Source organism: Vidua chalybeata, chromosome 6 (genome assembly GCF_026979565.1).
Source record: "Vidua chalybeata isolate OUT-0048 chromosome 6, bVidCha1 merged haplotype, whole genome shotgun sequence".
In the NCBI taxonomy this organism is placed as follows: domain Eukaryota; kingdom Metazoa; phylum Chordata; class Aves; order Passeriformes; family Viduidae; genus Vidua; species Vidua chalybeata.
Window position 1 is genome coordinate 21980350 of NC_071535.1, and position 16738 is coordinate 21997087.

The 16738-nt window shown below is 51.5% G+C and overlaps 1 protein-coding gene across 4 annotated transcripts in view; it reads right to left on the reverse strand.

Annotated features, from left to right (window-relative positions):
- The window catches only part of TMEM63C (transmembrane protein 63C), a 31326-nt gene that overhangs the window by 2756 nt on the left and 11832 nt on the right, over window positions 1-16738 (reverse strand). For 3 of the 4 annotated variants that reach the window (XM_053946443.1, XM_053946442.1, XM_053946445.1), the window contains exons 2-21: window positions 10961-11075; window positions 10466-10686; window positions 10025-10104; window positions 8861-8948; window positions 6920-6957; window positions 6357-6499; window positions 5998-6049; window positions 5453-5561; window positions 4947-5020; window positions 4762-4842; window positions 4505-4625; window positions 4255-4388; window positions 3913-4035; window positions 3200-3353; window positions 2540-2646; window positions 1665-1751; window positions 1064-1129; window positions 777-939; window positions 448-553; window positions 80-247 (exon numbers count right to left, since the gene is read on the reverse strand). In XM_053946443.1, the coding sequence (XP_053802418.1) occupies window positions 80-247; window positions 448-553; window positions 777-939; window positions 1064-1129; window positions 1665-1751; window positions 2540-2646; window positions 3200-3353; window positions 3913-4035; window positions 4255-4388; window positions 4505-4625; window positions 4762-4842; window positions 4947-5020; window positions 5453-5561; window positions 5998-6049; window positions 6357-6499; window positions 6920-6957; window positions 8861-8948; window positions 10025-10104; window positions 10466-10663 (2092 nt within the window). In that variant the 5' untranslated portion in view covers window positions 10664-10686; window positions 10961-11075. Of the gene's footprint in view, window positions 1-79; window positions 248-447; window positions 554-776; window positions 940-1063; window positions 1130-1664; window positions 1752-2539; window positions 2647-3199; window positions 3354-3912; window positions 4036-4254; window positions 4389-4504; window positions 4626-4761; window positions 4843-4946; window positions 5021-5452; window positions 5562-5997; window positions 6050-6356; window positions 6500-6919; window positions 6958-8860; window positions 8949-10024; window positions 10105-10465; window positions 10687-10960; window positions 11076-15796; window positions 15817-16738 lie in introns of those variants that run through there. The other variant, XM_053946444.1, reaches the window with a different exon arrangement.

Below are 16738 nucleotides of genomic sequence, written 5' to 3' on the forward strand. Positions count from 1 at the left end.
ACCAGTGGCTCATCACCCCCAAACATCAAACACGACCCTCAGCAGTGTCAGTCAGGGTGCAGCCCCAAGCTCTCCCTACCAAGGCGCAGGACTGAGAAGAAGAGCAGCCAGAACATGCAGAGGATGGGGGCCACCACGACCTGGCTGATGGCAGCAACGTGGAGGCGCTGGTTCAGTTTGGTGGGGATGTACACGTAGTAAATGTTGTACCGGTCAACCATGTGCTTGAGCAGCATGTAGAGCAACCCTGGTGAGACAAGAGGAGCCATTTGGATGGAGGGCAATGGAGACAGCCAGGCCACAGGGACAGCAGGGCAGGCCCTGGGGATGATGCCCAAGGGTGCCCTCCTGTACCATGCAGGCAGCCTGCACTCCCATGCTGCTGCTGGTGGCTGGGACAGGCTGCTCTTGGCATGGCTGGGTCTATGGGCGTGGCATCATACTCACCAAAGGGGACGATGATGGGGCAGGTGATGCTGTAGGTCATGACAACAGAGAAGATACAACAGGTCCAGGCGTACTCTAGTCCAAACTGGAACTGGTATGCTTGGCTCTGGGGCACAACCAACAGTGTAATTGCCAGCTCTGTCACTGCAAAGCCTGCATTTGCCTCTGCACCCTGGCCCACAGGACTGCCTCACCCCCACTAGCTCCCAAGGGGCCTGAAGAAGTCACCATAAGCACCCCCACAGAACCACGACAGCCTGAGTTTCCAGTGAGTGCATCTCTGCTGTGCTGGGGGTCATGAAGGCTCACAGGTGACCAGAGCCACATACCCGCTTGACATGGAGCCGCTCGGGCTCAGACTTGGCAAAGCAGAGGCGAGCAGTGTAGACGAGGAGGCCTGGGATGCGCAGCAGCTCCATGGCCGTCCCGATCAGGCTGGAGGTGACTACATAGTTGACAAAGAAGGCGCCATTGTCTGGGAGGAAAACGCACCTGCCCCAGGGACAGAGAGGTGACACAGTGAGAGAATGCTCAGGCAGGAGCTGCAAGAGCTGCTGGCGGTGGACAACAGGTGCTCCCGCTTGCCTGGGAAGTTTGGGAGCTTCCTGCTACTCACTGGAACTTGATTTCAGCCTCATCCAGAAAGTGGGTGTCAAAGAGCCAGCGGAAAAACAGGTCCAGGCTGGAAGGGACAGAAGAGGAGCAGCTCAGACAGAGGGGGAGCTACAGAGCGATGTGAGAGAAACCCAGCAGGCATGTGCTTTTTTTCCCTGTCCTGAACAGGCAAAGCTCTCTGTAACCTACACTGCCAGAGCAGCCCCTTCTGCTACACGAGACCACTGTGGAGTGAGTGCTCGCCTCCTGGATGGAGCACTGTAGCTCCATTACTGTAGCTGGAGCTATGCAGATACCTGACCAGGTCCTTTTAGGGTCTGCTGAACCCAAGCAGCAGCTGATCACTGCCACCAGCCCCCTTGGGTCAGCTGTGGCAGCCTGGTAAACAGCTCTGCTCCACTCCTCTGCAGGGAAGGTTTCCATGTATGACCATGTGTGAATGGCTCAGCACTGCTAAAGGAGTGTTTTACTCTCCAGAGGTTGCTGTGTTTCGGTAGCAATGGGATCTTAGCCCTTTGGGGCTGGACTGCTAGGGCGAGGGGCCTAGGTGTGATCCTGGCAGCTCAGGAGTAGGGAGAGCAGCATGGCAAGGTGGTCCGTACCTGCTCAGACCCAGTGAGGGCAGGATGATAACCATGAACACCAGGAAGAAGAAGCACTTGTGCATGGTGATCTGATTTTCACTTGACCTGCAGAGAGGGAAGATGAGAAAAGAACATTGCACTTTTTTGGGAAAGAGCAGCAGGTGGGGTGAGGGGCTGGGCTTGGTCTCGCTTTTCACCAAGGAGTTACTCCCTGCCTCACAAAGCTGTGAGCATTTGGTCTGCACATCCACTGGGGGCTTGCAAAGCCTCTCCCAGGATAGGGTGTGTCACCATGAGGAATCTGCTGTAGTCTCTCATCTCCTTCATCTTTGCCCTCTCTTACCATCCTTGATGGTATAGACACCCATCAAGAGGCAGATGGGTGTCTAGTATGAGTTCACAACTTCCTGCTTCCCCCAGAAAAAGGAAGGGAGGTGATGATAAAGCTCCTGCAAGGACTTATGAGATGAGGCACAGGGCTTGGGGCTGATGGAGGGTCAAGACAAAGAGAGCACATTGTGTGCTGGGCAGTTTCCCCTACTTTAAGCATCCTGAACTCATACTTCTGCCTTTGAGGGCTGGAAGCATGCCTGGGATGTCCCTGCTGCTGCCAGTCCACCATCACACTGTCCCTCTTACAAACTTCTTCAGATCCATCTTAAAACCACCTGACTTTGTCAGTAGCCTGAAAGTGTTGAGGACTAGGGGAAGCAAATGGCTCCTTTGTGCATGGACTTGGAGCTCTTTCTATGGAGAGAAACACCCAGGGGGCTCTGCTCCACTGTGGGGGTCTACTCCTCACTGCCTGCCTCCCTGCAGGTTGGGTTCCCCTTCCACTGCAGTTCCTCCCATCTATGGCAGCCCTGGGGGACTGTGGGGGCCAGCCCCATTACCTGGTCCAGTGAGACTCGAAGAATGCCGAGTAGTAGACAAGGAAGGGCAGGAAGACAGAGAAGGCCCAGAGCAGCAGCGTGGGGAAAAACTGGGTGATGATGGGGTTCTGCAGGAAGAGAGAAGCCGAACACCCCCTCAGCAACCCACCACAGTATAGCTATGCTGGAGACAGCACACGATGGTGCATGCAGCAGGTGGGCTGGAGCATCCCCTCCCTGAGCAGGGCCATTTGTTTTAGGAAATAAGAACTTGAGGCCAGCCAAAGGCACTGCAGCCATGTTCTGAGCCCCAGTGCCCACCCAAAAGCTCACAAGTCAAAGAGCAAGAAGGAGCTGTGCTGCTGGCAGCTCCTGACATCTCCTGAGCTCTTTCCAAACCTTTCCAAACCTTCTTGAATGGACAGCAACATGCCTGCCTTGATGGACACCAGCACCAAAGCTCAGGTGCTGCCCCAGGGCTCTGCCACTGGAAACACAAGAAGGGGATGCATAGCAAGCACAGACATGACCTCATCAATGACCTTGTTTCTCATCACTGCCCAACCTAGTGATGGCTCATCGGCTCATCTTAGGACAGTGTACAGCTGGTGCCCCCCACCTGTCACAGATAAGCCTGGAAATTACGACCTTTTAGGAAAATTGGCATGGGTTAGGGACTACCTTGAGGCTCTCCACAGGGTGTGTGACATTGAACATGTCCATAGTGTTGACAATGATGGCTGGCGTTGTGAGGAAGAAGAGGAGGACAAACAGGCAGATATTAAGCAGAATGAATCGCACCCACCACGATGTGCCACGGACTGATAAATTCTCCCTGTAAGAGGAAAACACAATTTGGACATGATGAGAAGGAAAAGCCCTGTGTCCTGGGCCTCCCAGCATACCTTCATGAAGCTCTTTCTCCTCCTATCTACACCAACTATCCTGGCAGGCATTGCTCTGAGCTCGCCCTCTTTCCCTCCCCACGCTGCTTTGCTGTCACATGCAGAGCCCCCTGGACCAGAGAATAGCTACAGTGGAGGTCCATACAACCAGGAGGCTTTGGAGAAGGCCAGAGAAATCAGAGTCTGGCAATCACCCCTAATCTCAGCTGGCTGGACCCTGCCACCTTTGGGATGATCACCCCAGTCACCCTTGCTGACTTCTGCCATGGTAATAGGAGGGATTTTCACCTCCCATCGCCCTGGGAAAGTGTCCTATAGACACAGATAGAGACACAGGTTCCCTACAGCTATATGGGCTCCCTATCCCTATGGGTATAGGCTCCTTATAGCTATGTACATAGGTGCCTTATAGGTATGGACATGGGCTTCCCCATATCTGCTTGTTCCCCCTTCCTCCCTCCCTCCCTCCCTTTTGCCATGGGGGTTCACCAGATGATATCACTAGGTGAAGGGGCATAGCGAACACCCCAGTGGTGTGACTTGACCACGGTGGTGACAGAGGACTGCTGGGGGTGCTTGCGGCAGTGGATGTGGCTGTAGTCCTTCAAAATCCTGCAGGAAGAGGGAACCAGGGGTCAGGTCTCACTTCTTGTGAGATCCCTTCCCACAGCCCTAACAGGGCAGCCAACTCTGCAGATGGCAGAGGCATAGAAGAGACCAACTCATTGCCTGGCTTTGGTGGGAAAAGCTGGCAAGGTGCCCCAGTTCCCCAGCAGTGGTGGCCAACAGGCTGAGGGACATCCCCATGGCCTTTGCATGAGGGGCACTCACACAGCTGTCATCCGCTCATCCTGGAAGGTGACGAAGGCCATATCAAGCCGCTTGAGTGCGATGCGGTTGCGCTCCGCATTGAACTCATCTGTGAGCTTCTCCTCCAGCTCCCCGTAATACTGCTCAGCATCCACCTGTGGGAGCAGCCAGGGCTGTGCTGTGCACCGGGCTGGGGCAAGGGCAAGCTGCCATGCTCTGCCTTGCCCATGGTGCAGGTGTGCTGCCTGCAGCCCTGCCTGCACCCTCCTACCTCATCAAAGCCACAGAAGCGGCAGCAGAAGATGCGGGCACAGGGGTGAGTTTTGATCATGATCTTCCCCTCTTTCTGTGCCTTGGTGGTGAAGTAAAGCCTCCCCTTCATTGCTTTGCGCCTGCCAGGAAGCCGATAGCAAAGGTCATTTGGGGAGCACCAGATATACAAACATAAACCCAGACTGGGTGCCTTGATGTGGTGGGCAGGAGCAGTACAGCCTCCCACAGAGGCAACACGGACGTGCACGCACTCACCTCTCTGCATCCAGCTTCATCAGCTTGCGCACGTCGAAGCAGAACTGGACACTGGTGACGGTGCAACTGGGATAAGCCTCGCTGCAAGCACAGGGGCATGGTCGCACCAGGCGGCAGGGGACAGGGACAGTCCCTGCCACCTGCCTGCCACTCACCCAGCAAGGCTGTGGCACATAGCTACTCACTGGAAATGCTTGATAATAAGTGAAGGGTCTGTGATTTCCTTGGGGATGCGGGTAACCATCAGTGTCCGAGCGACCTGGGGAAAGAGAAGAGGCAAAGGGATCTGAAGGATGGATCTGCAGGATGGGCAGGGATAACACTGCCCCCCTGTCCACCCAGCAGCGAGCTGGAGCACCAACTGCCACCCCAGAGGCAAGTCAGCGGCAAGTCAGTCTCCTCCATGCCCAGTCCCAAACCTTGAGGGCACAGCCAGACAATGCCATACCCCAGACAGATGGATACAGCAGAGCTTCAGTCTCAAGAGACAAGACAGCAAGAGAGAAAGATTTGCCTCCAGGCTGTTAATTTATCCAGAAGCTGGTGAAAATCAGCCACACATTTCCCTGCCAACCCAGCTTCACGCTGTTCCTAAAAACCTCTGTACCTACTGGGACCAGCACTTGAGCAAAACAAGAAGTTGTCCATTAGCACTGAACAAGGCAGGGTTGGAGGAGGGGTGGTTTCTCACCTTCTCATTCTCTCTGTATTCCAGATGGACAGAGTGGTGAGCCATACAAAGGATGGTGAAGATAAAATAGATGAGGGCGAAGATGCTGTGCAGCCACAGGAGACGGTCTCTGGAAGAGATGAAGTGGGGATCAGTGAGCACTGTGGTGAGCGTGAGGTACGGGGACCAGCCTAGCACTCAGCACCTCAGCCATGGCCACCCCTTCCACCCAGCAGGACCTCCCTGTGCCAGCTGTCAGACACTCAGCCCAGGAACTAAAGGGGCAGCACCCAGGCTGTTGACCGAGATACTACAGAAATGAGGCCACACAACATCCCCAAGAGCACTTCTGCCAGCAGTGGGGTGCAGCAAGCACACTGGCTTGGCTGCCCTGACTGTGCTCATGTAGTACAGAGAGACAGGACAGTTAGTGTGAGTGGTGTGCTGCTCACATGGACCTGTCCCTGTCCCCAGCACAAGGCTGTGGTGAGTTCTGTGCCTAGGTGCTCCCAGCAGTGCCCACCACAGCAGCAGCATACACAGCCCCCGTCTGTGGGAGCACCTACTGAGTTGGGATGTTGGCGATGGTTGTCCGGCCAAAGTGGGTGGGATTGTGTCCTGCAGAGGAAGAGGAGAAGCAGAAGGTTAAGGAAACCCAGTTCAGTGTGCATGTCCATATTGCAGTTATGGATTCTGGTCTTTGGTCCCTTCTTTTCCATCTCCCCTGTCCCTAAGTCCCCACTGCTCTGAATTTCCCAGCCTCTTATGCTCCTCTGTCACCCAGCTGATGGTGAGCTCCTGCTCACATGGGGGCTTCTGAGAGAGGAGTTTTTTTGCCTTCTTTCCCAGAGGCACAGTGCTTGCCCAAAGGCTTGGAAGCTTGCATGGCACTCCTGAGTCATCCTATGACAAGGGAAGCACCTACCCAGGAGGTCCCCTGAGAAGTTGACAGGCAGGATGACAGCCACGGAGAGCACGCAAACCAGCATCAGCAGGACCAGGAGGTGCCGCTGGAAGGAGAGGTAGGTGGTGGCATCGATCCCACACTTGCTCTGAATCTCCTCATCCCTGGAGAGAGGCAGGTGGGGATCAATGCTGGTGGCTCTTCCCCACCACCTCCCGTCATGGGGACACTGGCTTGCTCCAGTCTCCCACAACCCACACCAACTCATGACATCCTGAGTGAGGCACAAAGGATTTGAGCAGAGAGGGAACGAGGGACCCAAGTAGCCCTCCAACTGCCATCTCATTACAGGATTGGTTCCTGTCAGGAGAGGTTGAAGCGCTCTCCTTTGGGATAGGATCTAGGGCCAGGAGGAAATGCAGAGGTGAGCTCTCTGCTCTCTCTTCAGAGAGGATGTTTTAAGAGGGCTCTCCTCTGCTGCTGCTCCCAGCAGCTCCTGGTGATGGGCCACCACCTGTGGGCACCAGCTCCCCATGGGTGGGCAGCAGTGGGGCAAGACCATAATGCCAAGCACACACACTTACTTCATCTGATAGATAGAAAGGAGCCAGGAACAGAATCCCTAGAAGGAAAAAGAGTCAGGATGAGAAAAGGGCAACCACCCCCATCTCTCTGGTGAGGGACCGGGTCACAACATATGCTGGGGAAACATGCAGAGGTGGTGCAGTGCCTATGGCGAGGGGGTTGAGCAAATGGAGGCAGTGCCCAAGGCAGCTCAGCAATGCTCAGCCCAATGGCAAAGGCAACTGCCTCAGGAGAAGCAAGGAAAACACACTCCAAAGAGCAAATGGGAAGCTGAGCACAACCTCTCTTCCAGCCCTGAGAGACCATGTGACCTTCCTGGAAGTAGTGACAAGAGAATTTCTATGAGTGAGAACAAGGAGTCTGCTGGAACAGGGGTATAAAGGGACAGGGAAATCTCTCTACAAACATCAACCATCCTGATGGTGGTCAGGTGCGTATTTTTGGCTGCAGAAGGATTTGCAGAAGCTGAAGTCAAGCATTAACCCACTGTTTCAGGGATGACTTGCTGGACCTCAGCTTCCTCTGAATATTAAGGAGCATCATTGCAACAGGCTCCTCCTTCCAGAGCTCCCTCCTCTTCCCCTTCCATGCATCCCTTACATTCAATGCACTTTTTTTACCACTAGCAAGTGCTGCGGTGGCACTGCTGCAGAGTGCTACAGGACTAACAAAGTTAGTGCTTGTGCACTAACTAGCTTATTCCCTGTCACTGTGTACACACATGGGTCTTCAGACTTTCCCCAGGTGAAGGAGGATTGGGTTAGAAAACACCTAGGTAGACTTGACATCCACAAGTCTGTGGGCCCTGACAGGATGCATGCACGACTGCTGAAAGAGCTGGTGGACACCACAGCAAGGCAGCTCATGATCATCTTTGAAAGGTCCTGGTGATCAGGAGAGGTGTCTGAGGACTGGAAGAATGCACCATGCACTGTAACAGATTGCCCAGAGAGGTTGTGAAGTCTCCTTCACTGGAAATATTCAAGATACAATCCTGAGTCATGTGCTCTAGGATGACTCTGCTTGAACAAGGAGGTTGGACTAGATGATCCATGTTGGTTCCTTTCAACTCTGCCCATTCTGTGATTTTGTGATTCTGGGCTTTTTAGGCTCTCTACAAATTTCTCCTCAAAACTGCTCTTCTCCCCTCTTAGTATATTTTATGTCTAACCTGGCAGAGTTGAGATTTTCTTCATTTGTGAACAGTTTGACTTTTAAAAGGAAGTCTTCTTACTTCTAATAATCTCCTTTAATCTGCTCTTTAGTGTGCTGGCTTTCCCTGTAGTCTTTCTCACTTATTTTTTGATGAGCAATATACATTTGCCTAGAGCATCTGGTACAGAGCCTTTAAACAGGCCTCCTGCCACCTGCAAGGATTTTGCTTCTTTTGCTTCTTTCCTACCTACATTTTTTAATAAGTCATGACATTTTTTCATGGTTGTACCAGTGACTTATTTTTGAGCTTTTGCTGCCAAAAAGAAAGAGGCAGCAAAATGTGTCAGTCTGTGTTTGTTTCCAGGAAAGTCTGGTGTGGTAAAGAGAAACAGAAGATTACTTTAAAGCCCCACCATACTGGCAGAGGAGGAAATGTGGTGTGGGGGACTTTATCCTGAGGGGTGGGAAAGATCCTTGCAGGCATGCAGCTGGGCTCTGGCCATGCATCATACTGGATCCACACAGCTGCAAGGAGAGCCATGCAGCTGTGAGATGCTTGCTGACAGGAGCATGCCCTCCAAACTGCCATTCAAAATAGATCCCTCAAGGAATCCAGGACAAAAAAAACCCCAGCTTCCAGGAATTCCCCACTGCTGAAAGGTGTTGAACAGGAGATTTAATTTCTCACACTTAACTTCTGACAGGGGTTTCTGATGAAGAACAGGACAGGCTGGACTGGAACAAGCCCAGCCCAGGCTCCCACTGCCACAGCCACTGGCACTCACCACATCCTTGTTGTCAGCATCCAGAGGGCTGCTCTCTGATGGGGACTTCTCCTTCTCGCTCTGCTCTCCATAGAAAAGCGATGTCAGGCTTTGCAGTGAGGGGAGGAGCAGAGGGATGAGGCAGAAGAGAAGCAGCAGACACAAGAGGATAAGCACCCTTGGAGAAGTCTCTCCTAGAACAGCAGCCCAAGAAAAGTCTCCCCCCCTCCCTGCATCCTACACTGGGGCTGGTACAGTGATTACTTCTGGGCTTGGGACAAAGGGGTTGCATCTTGCTGCCTCCACACCAACAAATCTTCCCAGCTTCTTTGTGGCCCTGACCCATGATGGGCTCATGGAGATGTAGCCTTAGCTCCATTACAGGGGACTGTTGAACCAGACATTTTCTATTCTACTGTTTTCAGATGTCTCAAATGGTTTTACAGTAAAAAGGAATCTAATCAGAGCTTGCATTTTAAGTCTTGATTGCCCTTTGATCTCACTGGTGAAGGGAAAACATCACGTATTCATCACCAGACTCAGCTCCAGATTCAGAGGCTATGAGGAACTGGAGGGGAGAAGGCAGAAGAAGGACGTTAATAGATCTTACTCTTGTGGGCTGCCCAGCCTTGCACAGACCCCTCCTGTGTGCACCAGCCTGTGCAAAGAAAGATGCTTTGTTGCCCAAGGTGAGCTGTGCTCTGACAGGCAAGCTGTTGTGGGTAGTACAGCCCACCTGGAAACATGGTCTGGTCTCTACTTTTACCAAATAAGTAGAACACTGCTTATTTTTGTGGAATTCTGCACCTAGCCCAAACAATGGGCCAGGCAAGTTGCTGTGGTGACATGAGGAACAGTTTTATTGCTGTGTGTCTCCCTCTGCCTCCTCGACCAGCCAGTCCCGCTCATCCTAAGAGAGTGGCAGGAGAAGATGCAGCAGCATAGTCCCTACTGAAAAACAGCTCTTTGATGCTAGAGGGAATGAAAGCTGGCCTGGGCTTTCCCTCTCCCTGCAGCAGAGGGTGGCTGTGTCTTCATGGGAAATGGGGGCACCAGGCCATTCCCAGTGGGGAGGAGGGACAAGAACACCTGAACTCTGTGTGTCATGCTGCAGTGCTGGCCTTCCTTCCAGCCCTCTTGAAGAGAATGGAGCCATCACTTGCAGCAGCTTTGCATCCTCCTTACCTATCATTGTCCATCAGCAGTGCCAGACGCCCGTAGTCCCAAGCTGCTTTCCGAAGACATGAGAAGACCAGAAGGAGAAGCTAGCAGAAGAAGAAAGAGACGTGTTTTGCTGCAAGGTCTCACCCCATGGGATCTTCTCATATCCCTCCTTTGTGCTTTCCCACTCATGAGCCCAAGCTCATGCAAAACTCTTACCCAAACTGCTGCTCCGTGATCTCACCACTGCTGCCCAAGTGTCCTTGGCTGCCTACCATGATGTAGGCAAAGCCCTTGGACCCCTGCACTCATCCCTGCTCCCCCGTCAGCCAGGTGCACCAGTGCACCCATCCCTGTTCCCCGGTTTGCCAGGTGCACCGCTGCACAGGCTGCACCTGTGTGCGGCTGTCAGTGCACGTGGGGGCTGCAGAGCCCATAGAAATGGCACCCTCCTGGCCCGCTCACCAGCCAGAGGATGAAGTTGATGGCGAGCACGGTGGGCACACCACCAAAGGGCAGCCCCTCCAGGACAGTGCTGCGGGAGCGGGCGCTGAAGCACTGCTCCTCTGTGCTGTTCACCGTGGCGTCCAGGAAGAGGAGCACATCCAGCGAGGTGAGGCCAGCACCATCAGGTGCTGGCTCCATCGAGTACGTGCTTTCCATCGACACTGTTGTGAGGTCTCACCCTACAACACAGAGGCAGGAGTGTGTATGGAGAAGCCATTGTTTGAAAAGGGGCTATGGCTCTTCCAGGTTCCTTCCACCAAGGTCTGAAGAGCTCACTAAGGGTAGGGAGGGGAGAGGACTGGCTGGTGACCTAAGAGCTTCCCCAGTCCCAGTCTCTCTCAGGGGGAGGTTGTTGAACACACGGCAGAGGGTGTTGCTGAAGAAATCTCACAGCTACGTCCTGCCCTTCCCCACCCCATTAAACCCCATGCTATTTGGTTGTCTCTCACATACCTGAGACAGGTCTCTCACCACCTCTGCCCCTCAGTCCTGGAAGCTGGGTTGAGTCATGGCCACCCTGGTGTTGTCAGCAGGCAGGAATGAGAAGCTAAAGCATTTGTTTGAATTTCTGAAAAAAACAGCAATGATAATATTGACAACTGGGCTGCTGGGGCTGCACTTGTTTCTCTCCCCACAGCCAGGTAACTACTGCCTATGGAATATCCCTAAGCCTGCTGTCCTCCTCCAGCATCATGATCTGTGTGACTCAGGAGTTAGAGGACTTCCCTTTCATCTTTCCACCTAAGCAGAATTGCTACTTCCAAGATATCTTGATCTCTTCAGAAGACTTAGCTTCTCAAAATCCTAAATGTCAGGCTTCCTGCCACCTTCCCCAGGAGCTCATACCACAGGTTAGAGTCCTCACTGGCAGGAGACACTTAAAGGCCATTAATGGCCAACACTGTGGCTTGTTTCCAAAGCCCTTCCTACCACCACATGCTTTGGGTAGGAGAGGATCCTCTCCAAACCTGCAGTGCCTGGAACCCCTGTGAACAAGCACCCTACAGCAGCCAGCATGGCTGTCTGTTACTCATGGGAATGCCACAGGACAGTACCGAATGGCTGCTGCACTCACCATACAAAGATGAGGAGAGAGAACCAGCACAGCAAACACTAACAAACAAGAGTTTGTTAGTGTTAGGCCAGAGTCTCTTGTCCTGATGTGCCTGTCCTGCCTCTGTGCTTTGGAGTCACCCTTAACACCTCTAGCCAGCTGCTTCTTGTGCCTGAAGAGCTGCATGGCCTTCAGAGAAGAACAGCTGTCTGTGGTGAGATGATCCAGTCTTTGGAGGCCTTGAGTAGCCAAATATAATTTTGAAGCTAGCCTGGCCCTGAGCAAGGGCTTTTATCAGACAACCTCCAAGGGGGCCCTTCCAACCACAATTATTCTACATCCCTATTCTCAGAAACTTTTGCTCTTGACAAGAACATTTTCAGGCCTGCCTGAAATTTATATGGAGCTATACAAGTGCCTTGCCCTGCAGACATGATGGGCACAGTATACTGAGGTCAGTATATTGTGACCAGTGCAAAGACTATGTGAAAATTCAAGAGTGGTTTATAACATGTACTCCTGGGAGCTTTGCATTCAAGGCACTGAGCATTCATTCCTCTCCTTCCTTTTCATCTATATTCCCCGCACAACTGAGACCTTGCTAAAGCCCCTGCAGTCACCCAGCACTAGGTAATCCTTGCTAGAGGATGCTCAAAGTCCACATGAACAGGGTGGAGGAAGAGAAGCAGAACCATTGGTTTAATTAAGCAGTGGAGGAGAATGCAAACAAAGACAGATGGGACCTCTAGGGATGTAGAGACATGAAGTGTTTATGGCAGTTTATGCCACCAAGACCAAACAAGATCAAATCTTCAACACCAAAGAAAACCTAATTGACAGCTCCTTGGGGAGCACAGAGAGAGCACTCAGAAAATGACTTGGCTTAGGAAGGGGATATTCCTAAGCTCTACACAGATTTGCTTTTGTTGGGAAACATTTACTTGTGCTGTGTCAGTGTGGTAGATGGGGGACTACAGTAGCACCTGATTTTATATGCATGCCTGGGGCCTCAGCCTCTCTCTCTTAGAACTTGCAGTTTGCTGTTTGAGGAGTCATATCCTAAAGTTTACGAGAAGGAGGAGATTTGTCCTGTCCTAAAGTTCATGAGGAGCCCAGACACCTCCAGCCCTCAGCGGATCAGAGTGGGCAGCTCAGGAGTGCTGGTGCAGGAGCTGACATGTTACATGCCTGAGAGACTGACTCTCTTTGACCTCCTCATCCAGGGAAAGAAAAAGCTGAGGAAGAGGGAGATTTTCAAACACAAGAGTTGACCACAAAAAAAAAAAAAAAAAAAAGAAAAAAAAGAAAAAAAAAGGAAAAAAAAAGAAAGAAAGATGGTGACCTGCTATTTTCTTCATTTCTGAAGCATAAATTCCATCCCAAAGAAAAACCTCCACTGGAAGCCTAACAGTGGCTGGGATGACTGGACCAAGGCAATGAGCCCAGAAGAACTTAAGTCTCACCCCACTGCAATATTAGGCTGGCATCTGACTACCTGCATAGATGCCTTGAAAGGATGTCAGAAGCTGCTGAACTACCGGCACCAAGTTCCCCAGGACATGCAGACATGTGGCAGTCCCTTTGCCTGTGCATATGGCGCAATGTCACCTGAGCCATGTCTGCTACAGACCTGCCCATGCTGCATCTTCAGTTCTCCTTGGAGGTCCCTATCCATAAACACATCCATCTGTCCAGACTATGATGTCTGGAGACACCACTGCCCAAGAGAGGACAGCTGAACATTAGTGTGACTCTCAAAAGAACTGCCAGGTCACTTGAGATATGCTGATACTTCTCCAAAGGGCATCCCAGTAGACTTGGGGCTGATACTTGCACCCCATAGGTGTAGAGCGATGGATGGACTGCCAAAGCCCCCGTGCAGTGCCTTAAGTCACAAGCCTGTCTTCCAGCCATGGTTGGGAGTCCTGTACTTCAAGGGCCAGCATGGTCCCATCAGGCTCATGACCCCTGACCTCCAGAAGAGACCTGTAAGAAGTGAGGGGGCTACTCTGGCAAGCAGCAGCTGTTTGCCCTGGCTTGCCTGCCTCCTGCTTGTCATCTGGGCTACCAGGACCTCTAGCCAGGGTCTGCTCTTTGCTATGGAAATGCTCTCAATCTGTTCCTCACCATGTGCATGTCTCTCTCTCTCTCCCCTCCTCCTGTAAGCAGCAGAGCCACTGCCATCTGGCATTTTCAGCTGCTAAATAATTCACTGCCTTTTTGTTAACAAGGAGAGTGTGTCTCTGACCGAGGGAGCTGTTAGACCATCAGCAAACAAACAAGGAGACCTTAGCAACTTCCAAGTCCTTTCTCCATCACCACCACTTCACTACACAGCAATAAGATCCTGCAGCCTGTTTCTAGGCACCGGCTTCACACTTGTAGGAGGAACATCCTGTCAGGGATGGTAGGGTGAGGGGGATTTTCACAGGGATCTGTACAAGTTGTGTTTCTCTATCAAGTCCTTGTTGCTATCCCTTTCCTTCTCATATCAGATATTTTGCTCCTGGTGGCCAAAAGCAATGGGTTCATCCTGGAGATGGTGCTAGTATCTCCTGCTCCCAGCTCTTCAGCCCAGAAAGCTCTCAAATGCAAGCCTTCACCCTTCCAACCCAACCAGCTCATTTATCTACACACAGCACTGCCAGTACAATGCCAGGCTGCATAGACAAATTTCAGGAGCAGAAGATACTTGAAGACCCAATCCAGCTCTATCCCCTCTCTTTTAAGCACCTCCAACTCCAAAGGAGTTCTAGGGAGCTGTCATGTCATGCTCAGGCTGTAAACACAGATTTTGCAGTGTATCATAGCTCCTCTGAAACTGATCTCAAGCCACTCTCCTGCTCTTTTGCTGCTCCTTTCATCACCAGATAGCCACAGAAGCTTTCCTCTAAATACCCAAATCACTACTTTTTCTAGATAATTTGTTCCAGCTAGTCTCACCTTTTATGGTGCTGCTCTCAGAAAAGCTTATGCAAATTATATAGCTGCAATGCTACCATTAAAATAACTACTGGGGGCAACCAGCTAAAAGTAAATCATGTATATGTTCTAGGAACAGCATGCAGCAGAAACAGCAAGAGGAGATTTCTGCTCACATGCATCAAGAACAGCTTAAACTCAGACCTGTAGAACATGTTCAAACTCCCTCTGGTTAGAGAGGTAAGTTTTTTGGTATACAGAATGAGAAATCACAGGGACACTGCAGGTCACACTTAAAGTCATTGTTGAAATGCCTAAGCTAAATTTTAACATCACACAAATGAGAAAATTCAGCATTTTGCAATATTCAGTTGAAGGCACTCTGCAATAGTATTTGAAAGGTTCAACAAAACGCACAGCATCACCAAACCAGTTCCTGTTCCCTCATACGCCACTGCCGTTGTGCTTTTCCCAATCTTTATGGACCAAAGGAACAAATACTGTTGTGAATAACAGAGCTGGATGGGTGTCACCTCCAGAAGGTGTCAGGACAGCTTCCCATTAGCTGTGTATGAGGCAGGGCCTCTAGATGCCAACCACAGACACATGTCCTTCAGAGCAGCCACTGTCCTGGAGAAGTGGCAGCAATGGACTGGTCAAGAAACACAGGTGTGTACAGGGCTGCAGCAATAAGAAAAAGTCAGAAATTTCGATATATTGTCTATCCATTATAGATCTTAGAGGGAAGATACTAAAACAGGGTCAGAAAAAAGGCAGAAAACGTGTAGAGCAATTCTTTCTCCTCTTTGTGGCCTGTGAATGCACAGTGAATGCATGAGATTTGCCATTGAAACTGATTTGCTGGATAATTTCTATGAAGCATTTTCAGTGCGTGTAAGCTTTTCCTTGAATATTCAGTGCCCTCTTTGTTTTGTTGATACATCAGCATATGTTTCTTCTCTCCGGTTGGGTGGGTACTAATCCAGAGAATCAGATTTCCAATTAAAAATAAGGCATGTCATTTATGTGAATGCAATTTTTCATAATTTGTCTTTCTCTTGAAGCATCCTGCCAGCAAACTCATTTGCTAGGAGATTCATGGACAGCTGGAGTAGCAACACATCAAAACAGTCTTGGGAGCGTTGAGATGACTAAGCCGGGTTTCCCAGCATGCCTACACTCATCCAACCTTAGCATCCCCCTCTGGCACAGGTGGGATTACTGACTTTGGCTGTCCAGAGGGCAGCCAGGGCATGGGGCTGTTGGTGGAGCGGTCTGTGGCCACACAGAAAAACCAGGCTGAGGACCCTTACCTAGAAAACAAGCATCTGTGCTACCTGACGGCCTCTACATCCTTCTTCCATTACAAGTAGATTGTGGCCAGGCTGTGGAAGGGAAAATCAAGGACTGCTGTAACAGGGAGATCAGGTTCATGTCCTGGTGTGTGCAGGACCAGGCAGGCAGGCAAACCTCCAGCATCCCACCCTGCAGGACTGCAGTGACCGACCTTGCAGGACTGCAGTGACGGGGAGGGCAGGAAACCCGAGCCACTGCCACTTACTCAGCATGGTTAACCAGGTACCTCAGGACTTCAGGGAAAAGGCTCATCAACGGCCTGCGCTGAGCTCAGCACACACCCCGGCAGTTTTGGCACCACAGGGCATGGTGACCTCTCCATTCCTGCAGCTTGGTGCATGGGAGAACAGGCACACCATGGGCCACATCTGTCCCCAAGGGGTATGAGCACAGAGGGGATGGGACCAGAGACACAGCCCTCCAAAACCCCACAGAGGTCCAAGGCATTCCTCTCTAGCTCTCCTTTCAGCCTTCCCTCTTAAGATTAATAGCCTCGAGGTCCAAAAAGCAAAGAGAGGATCTGGCTGCTCATGGTCTGTGAGGTGAGCACCAGTGGGGCAGCAGCATCCCTGGGCAGGGCTCATTGACACTGGTGTGAATGCTGTGCCCACACCCTGTCAGGGTACAAGACAAACAACCCTCCAGCAGAAGACCCCATCCTATCACCAGCAGGACATGGACACACACCAGCCTATTCTTTTGCAAATCAGATCCATCTTTCAAACAAGGAGGACCATACTGCAACATGGCTTGTGGGCTATAGAGGCTGGGGTTAGTAAGGTTTGGAGGCAAAGGACCACTCTGCAGCAAGATGACCCCTAACAGGTAAAAAACACCTGCTCAAATATTAGTTTTGTCATTGCCAATGAAGATATGATACACATACCCACCACTCAATG